Genomic DNA, 8,535 nt, shown 5'->3' on the forward strand with positions numbered 1-8,535 from the left:
GACTGGTTTATGCATCCCTCACCTTACGTTGGCACATTATGAATAAAGACGCTATACATCACCTGACTAATGCAAACCAAAAGCCCGTTTCTACTGACTGTATTACAAGCTCTTTATGTAGTGTATGAGCAATATTAGACAGCACAGAATAATATTGCTCAGCTGCAATGAGGATGAACCTGAAGAACTGAAGCTATAGATGGCAGGAAATCATACTCAGCTTCTCACACTAACATCAAGCAGACTGTATCTTTGAATTTAGGCTTGTCACAACTGCACCGAATTGTCCTATAAAAATACACTAAGGATCGCAGTTTCCTGAACTGTACTCAATACAGTCATATTTCTAGGGAAAGCTATGTTCATAATTCAGTTGGCAATTAAGTTTTTTCACATTAAAATATCATCATCTCCCTCTTGGAATGCCTAAGCCTCACGCTGTGCATCACACAGAGTAACATCATGCTACACACATTAGAATTAGCAGTGACCCGAGTTATCTGTGTTACACATCTGTGTTATCTTGCCATGCATCATACCTGGCAAATCAGTGTGATCAGTTGTGTAGTAAATCATTCCTTTTCTTGATGTATTTTAACATTTGAAGGATGTAGTTTAACAGAAAACAGCAGTAACCGATCTTATGAATACATATGACATGTAACCTAGCTTTTCCCAGCCATTCCATGCTTACAGACAGTTGGAACACATTGGAAAATACTTTATATTGAAGACAATCCAGTTCCAATATGGAGTAAAAATTAACCACTTCTGATTTTTCTAAAAAATAGAAATTTCCAGCATCTCTTTTTCTGTGTGTAAAGAAAAAAAATATTTTGCCTATGAGAAGAAAAACAATTAGACTTTTTTTCTCCTCTCTCACCCCATTTCCTCAGAAAGCTCCAGAGGTGAGCTAATTGAGGTGTGTCCCAAACATAAAGCACTGCCAAAAGTCAAGGCCAGTATGTTCTTAGCAGAAATTCTGTTTGCTCCTTTGGAGGATGAAACCATAAATACCAAGTGAGGGTTCCTAGATAAGTTTCTGGAAGTCTGGAAGACCCAGCATTGTTCTCAAAGTTTTCTGACAAACCCATGCTGAGGAGAACTCTGATGTACTTTAAGAGTAGTGAAGATCCTGACGTATCACCCCAGCAATGTAGTCAGCTACTCTGTTTGGGTCAGTATCATCCCTATTACAACTCACCAAACTCAGCATTTCTCAAAATAAAAAGCCATGTGAAATCTTAAAATGTTTTACCATACCTACACTTCATGACTCCATCTGCAGAAGAAAATCACTGGAAAAAACCACAGTCACCTATAGAAATATTTAGAAGTGTAACTTCCAAACAATTCTCCTCATTCAAAATGATTTACATCTTCTTGGATGCTTCCAGCTAAGAAATTAAGCTAACTTGTCAACATCAAACTAAATAAACAGCAGATTGTTCATTACAATCTATTAGAATAGATTTTTTTTTCTTAAATTTCCATGGTGAATCTTTGAAACAGTTGCATTCACAGCTGCCCTTCAAACATCCACATCCAAAATGTGGAGGTATCAGGAAGTCAGCTAAGATTAGATGTTATCTCCCCAAAATAACCGAAGAACATACCATCTTATACAACCTGGGTAGCACAAAATTTTCCAGAATTTGAAAGATAACATAGACACAAAACTGTTTCCAAGAAACATATTTGCAATAACCTTAAGCAAATGTTACATAAAAGAAGGCAGACTCTGCAACAAAAAACACAACTAATTTTGTAGTAAAAGTCTACTCATATCAATCATATCAGAGCACATACATAAAGAGAGCTCACATGATCCAGGGTTACAAATATTATCCAGTATTGCTAACACTCACTAAATACTATTTATACTGTCCAAAAAAAAAAGTGGAAAAAAAAATCCCACACGTGATCACTTTAACACCATAAATATTAAAATGTCCATCAACCTACAGAGTGTTGTGTCTGCAACTGAAACATTTCTTAAGTGACCTGGGAATGCTCTCTACTTATCTCTTGTGTCAAAGTATGAGTGCAGAATAAAAAAGTCTCCATGGGCAATAGGTGAAGAGTTACAATATGGAGTATTCACAACTTTCCTGAGCTTCCAAGAATGTAATTTAGGAAGTTTTAATATGTTTAGACAGATGACTGGAGCCATGTGAATTTGGCACTTTCTTGGGCACAGTTCTAAAATTCAGGAGAGGAAGTGTTCTTATGTAGCTGTCTCCTTTATGAATGTCTGCCCAATCATGGTTGAAAAGAGACATCCAAATGCACTCCAGATTTTCAGTTGGGTGGCAAAGTGTTCTCTGCTGAAAATAAAGAGGCCATGGTTGCAATTTGGGCTGCTTTTGGCTGCCTGATCCTCTTTCATCTTTGGTATGTCAGAAGCTTCTTTCAAAAACTAAACGTCCAAAACATAAATGTGGGGATGAAGGGGCTGAAAATGGAAGATTGGTGAGAAGAAAAGAGATTAAGTTGTTTTTAGAGTTGTTTTTACTCAAGAGACTTTTGCAGCTGGCAATGCTAGGGCTGGGAAAGATCAGTGTGGGAAAATCCCATTTATTACACCTACTGATGCTTATCTTCTGCCTTTTTTTGAGATGTAGGAGATAACACTTTCTCACAGACACAGTGCTGGGAGAGAGGGAGACCGTAAAAGAACAGGGGAGAACACAGTCTTGAAGTTATGCGTATGCAAAACGTATTGTTATAAAAGCACCAGAACAGGCCTGCTGCTGCACTCTTTCGCCCACTGCACAATTTACCAGTGTATTTAGGGTGTCTGACTTTGGAATAAACTTTTCTTTAATACCTTAGTCCTGGTTTGGCCATCTGGGTTTACCCGTGTGCGTATCAATTCTTACGGTAAACATTCACCATGGGCAGCTATTCCAGTGGTATCCTGTGAATGGTTCTTGAACCTGCTCTCAGGAACAACTAACCTTGACTTTAAAAGCCAAAATAGCTTTTTATCATTGGCTCCTCCCAGTCAGATACATAATCACAAAAGCAAATTTAGAAGACATTCTTGGTTTTGCCTGATAGGTCAAGTGTTCTTACTGATACATCAGGACTTGAAGAATTCTGTATGACCAAAACAGTGCACCAGGCAAGTGAATGCCGTAATTGAACTGCTCTGGTCTCATAGCTTGAAGTTCTCTCTGTTGAAGCATATTTTCCTATTCTTGCATTCTTTCCTTAACAGAGGATACCTCTTTATTCTTATGAAGGGATGAACTTGTGACTCTGAGATATTGGGATATTGACCAGAACTACTTTGCTTTAGATATAGAGGAGACTGCTCAGATACTCAGCAGACCCTTGAATGTCAAGCTATCCACTCTTATTCAGTGAGTCAGGAAAACACAAAAACTTAGTGGGCTGAGGCTAGAGATAGTCCAATGATTACACTCCCTCTAGCTATAGTTCATTTTATAAATCTATTAGTGAATTCATAAAAGGTACATTCTGAGGATCTATGCCAATTGCCTCCAAAAGGCAGACTACAACACTTCACATCCAGAGTCTGCATGAAATTATCCTGTAATACTTGTTTATTAGCTCTGAAAAAAAAAATAGACTGGTGAAATCTTTACACACACATTCCCCCAGGAAAATTATTTTAAAATGTTAAATTTCAATAAATGAAGAAGTGCTTTTCTTCAGCTCTCTCCTTAGAGAGTACCCATGTATTTTCATAAGATGGCCAAGATGTGCAAGCTTCCTCTTTTCTGCATTATGAGGTGCAAATGGTAATTTCTCCTTTTTTTAAGGAGCATTCTCATCCATATTGAAAGGTCCTCTCACAGCTATCTTCTGCCTTCTCTTTCTAATGTTAAACACCAAATCCATTCACACTGTGATTAATTTTATGAGACCATGTTTCTTGCAACCCTGATCCTTCTCAGCCTTATTCTCCAAAGGCCTCTCACTAGCAGGTATCTTACACTAAGGGTGAGCCTCAGAAACTGACACTGTGTCAGTGGAAAAACAACAGGAGTCTCCAGCCCAGGCATGGGTCTGGAAGTGGTTTTCCCTCAGCCACCAGTAATGCCACAGAGAATCATCTCTGGTCACATCAGGGGAGAGGGTGTGGGGGCTTTCTGGAGTCCACAGCCAGTTGCTTGCTCTTGACAAGGGGCTATGCTGTCAGAAAAGGAAACAGATGTGTCTCCTTACACAGTCCCCTCTGCTGTAATTTTTGGCTGTGATTACCTGGACACACATGAAATCTTGGAAAATGAAGTTCTTGGAGTGGAGATTGAAAAGGAATGCTTTAGTTAAAATAATATGAAAATTTTTAAATTAAATTAATTTCAATTTTATATTTCCTCTTAAATGTTCATTATCCTAGTGTGACAAACTAAAGTTGTGTCTGGACAACAAGGGAATAAGACATTTCCATACATGCAACAAGTTTTACCAAAATTATTCCGTGTTTACTCCTTGATGTTTAGGCTCAGGGGAGCCAACCTGTCTGTTGTTGAGATACTGACAGGGAAGACTGCTACAGGACTTGGCCCAATCCCCTCTCTCTCTGCAGGGGGGTGAAGGTACCACTGTACTCTTTGCGGCTGCCAGTCCAGGATAAGGAGGATGGAGCCTGTCAGAGGGTGTTGCTGTGGCTGATGTGGCCAGAGTGGATTGTGCTGCATCTTTGTTTCACTGCACTTTGTACAGGAAGGGTGATGCTGCTTGGGCACACTCGGCTTTTTGGGCTTGCACTTCAGTGCTCAGCCACCATGTCTATAACGATTGGCTCCTCCACACCCAAACACATACATGCATTAGCCATGTTCCCTGGTTGTATGTGTTTGGGAGTGGAGTTGGTGGTAAACAGCTGCAGAGAGCAGAGTGGCAGTGAACTTCCCAAAGAGGCTGCGATGTAACATCTAGTGTTTTCCTGGGAGCTGTCAGTGGGCAGCACTGGGAGCCAGGCACTGCTGCCTGCCCTGGGGCCTGCACACCCTCAACCCTCAAGAATAGGGGCCTAAAGAATGCTGGAGAGAGACTTCTTACAAGGAAGGGCAAATAGTGATAGGACAAGGGGGAATGACTTTCAAGAGAAAGAGTGTAGGCTTAGATTAGATTCTATGATTCTATGTTGCTCCTGCAGCCACCCCCACGCCAGAGGCCTGAGTGCCCAGAACACAGAACCCACCACGCTGTGACATCAGGCCCGGGGACGAGGCCTTCGTGGGCAACGTGGCTGCTGCGGGCACTGCGTCTGCGCTGGTGCAAGGAGCCCTCACTTTTTGCAGCTGACACGTGCCTCTGGTAGCCATGAATTGGCTCTGCCTCCTCGTCCTGCTGGCCACGTGCGGGCTTGCACACGGCACATGGGACAACTGCGGGTAAGTGGCCCCACGCTCTGGGAGGGAGCTTGGGCGATGCTTGGGAGGGGCCATGGGAGTGGGCCCGTTATCCCCTGTGGCTATGCCACAGCTTCCCAAAACCCATGGGGGAGCCTCAGTTCCTTGCCAGCAGCCAGGTGCTGACACGACAGACACACACCCTGTGGGCTCTGCAGGCCTGCTGTCCATGCTGGTGGGGAGGGCAGACGGCTGAGCTTCAGCCTGAGCGGCAGCACAGAGCAGGACAGTAATGACTTTCTGCTTACAGATCGGTGTGCGGGTTCCGATCCATGGGTTATGACTACGGTGCCAACGCTTATCAATACAACTACTATGGCATGTCACGCGTCGTGGGCGGCACAGGTGCCCACGAAGCGTCCTGGCCCTGGCTCGTCAGCCTCCAGCATGAGTGGATACCAGACACGGGGCATTTGTGCGGAGGGTCCCTCGTCCACCCGCAATGGGTCCTCACGGCAGCCCACTGCTTTGACGATGTCACGTAAGGAGGAGCAGGGAACGGGGGTATCCTCACAACACCAGCAGGTGCCCTGCCACCAGCACCACATCTTACTCCCATCCCCTTTGCTTGCAGTGAGCCCAGCTGAGAGACTGGGTTCAGGAGAAGGCTGGTCTCATGCCACTGCTTCCTAGCAGCCCCCAGCTCACCATTCCCACAGCCTGAGGCATACTAGGGCCTCAGTCAGTGCCCCATAGCACTGAAGGCTGGCAAGTGCTGGGCTGCTGCAGTGCACGGCTCTGCTCCCTCTCACCCTTTTCTCTGCATCTGCCTTCCAGCAACATCAGCCTGGTGTATGTGGTGATCGGGGCCACCCAGTTGACTCAACCAGGGCCTGGGGCACAAGTCCGCTACGTTAAGCAGCTGCGCCTTCACCAATACTATAATAAAGTCAACATGAAGAACGACATCGCCATGCTGGAACTGGACCATCCTGTCATGTGCAGCCCCTACATCCAGCTGGCCTGTGTGCCCGATCCGACACTAAGAGTGTCAGACCTGGCATACTGCTTTGTCGCTGGCTGGGGTGCCACCACTGCAAGGGGTGAGTTCCCAGGAAGGACTCGTGATTTGAGGGCAGTCTCAGCACCCTGGGGAGACAGGTTGGGCTTCCTGACAGCAGAGGCCAAAGCCAAAGTCCCTCTGCAGGACGGATGCCTCTGGACAAATGGGCCTGGCTTGCGCCCCAAGTCACACAGTAGGGACACAGCATTCCAGTGCCTCTCCAGAGGCCAAGCCAAGGCCTAGTGATGGGAATCAGCCTCAGGCAGGGCAGGAGAAATGGCAAGGAGCTGCTGAGTGCTCATTCCTTTCTGTGCTTACAGCTGCAAAAACAAGTGATCTCCTGCAGGAGGCCCAGGTCCACCTCATCGATCTCAAGCTCTGCAACAGCAGCCAGTGGTATGCGGGGGAAATCCACAGCTCCAACTTGTGTGCTGGTTATCCACAGGGCATCATCGACACCTGCCAGGTAGGAAGGAGTGTGTGATGAGCCACTCGGCCCCCAGCAGCACAGGCAGCCCCAGTCAGCACTGAACACAGCCCCAGGTGGGCCTTGACTGGCCAGTCAGTCACTCTCCCAGCCCTGCATCCACACTGCTGTTGGGGCTACCCTCCCATTCTCCATCCATGTGTCCTTGCTCAGTGCCCCCAGAGGTCTGTCACTCTGCCCAGAAAGTCCATCCAGTCCTCTTGGCAGGCCTGGGGTCCAGATGCCAACCCTCGAACATCCAGAATCACTGTGCAGTCATGAGAGAGAGCCCTACCTTGCAGGACCCCAACCCACTCACAGTCAAGGTTCTGGATGCTCCAGCACCTTGGTGTGCTGTGAATACATCCCTGGCACCTTGCTCTGCTGGGAATACAGCTCTGCTGTGAGAGAGAAGGAGACAGCCCCAGTGCTGACCGGGGCCACCCAACATGACCCTAATCCTCTCTGCTCCATTGCAGGGGGACAGCGGTGGTCCTCTCATGTGCAAAGACAACGTGGCTGACTACTACTGGGTTGTTGGAGTGACCAGCTGGGGAAGAGGCTGCGCAAGACCAAAGCAGCCCGGAGTCTACACCTCCACTCAGTACTTCTACAACTGGATGCTGGCTGAGATGGCTGCAAGCCCATATAGAAGGGCTTCTCTAGCAGCACAGGCTTGGGGTCATTTTCCAACTGCCCCACAACCCACTCAGTATCCATGGATGAGACCACCTGCCACGCAACCACCATGGACAAGACCAACTGCCGCACAGCCGCCATGGACGAGACCACCTGTCACACAGCCGCCATGGACAAGACCACCCGTCACACAGCCACCGTGGACGAGACCACCCACCACAAAGCCACCATGGACAAGACCACCTGCCACACAGCCACCATGGACGAGACCAACAGCTGCACAGCCACCATGGACGAGACCACCCACCACACAGCCGCCATGGACAAGACCAACTGCCGCACATCCACCATTGACAAAACCACCGGCCCCAGAGAAGCCGAAGCCACTGCCGAAGCCAAAGCCAACATCATCGGACCAGGTTAGCTCCTGTCCATATCCAGCTGATGAGCTGGTGAAATTCTTTACTCAGGTGAAGGATCTCCTCCAGGAGGTCTTTGGGGAAAATACAATTTGAGCAGCAGGACAGACAGGATCCAGTGTGAGCTGCAGTACACCACGACCACTTCCTGATGGTGCAATGCCTACTGATCCAAAGGCTGCCTCAGAGTCAAAAGTCTACTCTGTCCTGCCTACACTCCTCTTCTGCATGCAGGCAAACACTGAAGTTGACTTAATTGTTGAAATAAAGTTGCCTATGTTCACGATTAATCATGTTTTCAGTCCAATTCTGTCTCTTGGGAAAAGCAAGGACTTCCATGCTCAGCACATGCAAAATGAGCCTGAAGTCAGACAGGCGGGCACAAAGGTACAGAGTCATTCCAAAGGGAGGCAACTGGGCCTGGCCAGAGAGAAGGGTGCTCAAAGCCACCATAGACTGGCACATCAAGGCTAGGAAGCAGATAGGAAAAAAAGTTTAGTAAGGTTCCAGTATTTGTTGAAAACTCCTAGCAGACATTGCTGCCTCATTGTACTCAAGATGAATTCCTCCTATATTAATAATTTGTGAGAAGAGTGTTGCTGTTTTACACCACTGACA

General features: G+C 46.6%; 1 protein-coding gene across 2 annotated transcripts; it reads left to right on the top strand.

The window, feature by feature from the left end:
* The first annotated feature begins 5,255 nt into the window (after positions 1-5,255).
* Positions 5,256-8,201, top strand: LOC113966749 (acrosin-like). 2 transcript variants are annotated; one of them, XM_027681730.1, is made up of 6 exons: positions 5,256-5,372; positions 5,641-5,871; positions 6,168-6,433; positions 6,714-6,859; positions 7,339-7,662; positions 7,843-8,201. In XM_027681730.1, exons 1-6 carry the CDS (start codon positions 5,302-5,304, stop codon positions 8,011-8,013), a joined length of 1,209 nt encoding a protein of 402 aa, XP_027537531.1. In that variant the 5' UTR covers positions 5,256-5,301; the 3' UTR covers positions 8,014-8,201. The 2 variants fall into 2 exon arrangements, with proteins under 2 accessions (XP_027537531.1, XP_027537530.1); XM_027681729.1 differs by having other exon boundaries at positions 7,339-8,201.
* Positions 8,202-8,535: the final 334 nt, after the last annotated feature.

The sequence above is a fragment of the Neopelma chrysocephalum genome, unplaced genomic scaffold, assembly GCF_003984885.1.
Source record: "Neopelma chrysocephalum unplaced genomic scaffold, ASM398488v2 Primary Assembly neopelma1_61b, whole genome shotgun sequence".
Lineage (NCBI taxonomy): Eukaryota > Metazoa > Chordata > Aves > Passeriformes > Pipridae > Neopelma > Neopelma chrysocephalum.

What these genes read in the sequence shown, in the direction of transcription:
- LOC113966749 (XM_027681729.1), top strand. Translation starts at nt 5,302, where the DNA reads ATGAATTGGCTCTGCCTCCTCGTCCTGCTGGCCACGTGCGGGCTTGCA. An exon ending in GGGTGCCACCACTGCAAGGG is followed by an intron (nt 6,434 to 6,713) that starts GTGAGTTCCCAG and finishes CTGTGCTTACAG; the next exon opens with CTGCAAAAACAAGTGATCTC. An exon ending in GCATCATCGACACCTGCCAG is followed by an intron (nt 6,860 to 7,338) that starts GTAGGAAGGAGT and finishes GCTCCATTGCAG; the next exon opens with GGGGACAGCGGTGGTCCTCT.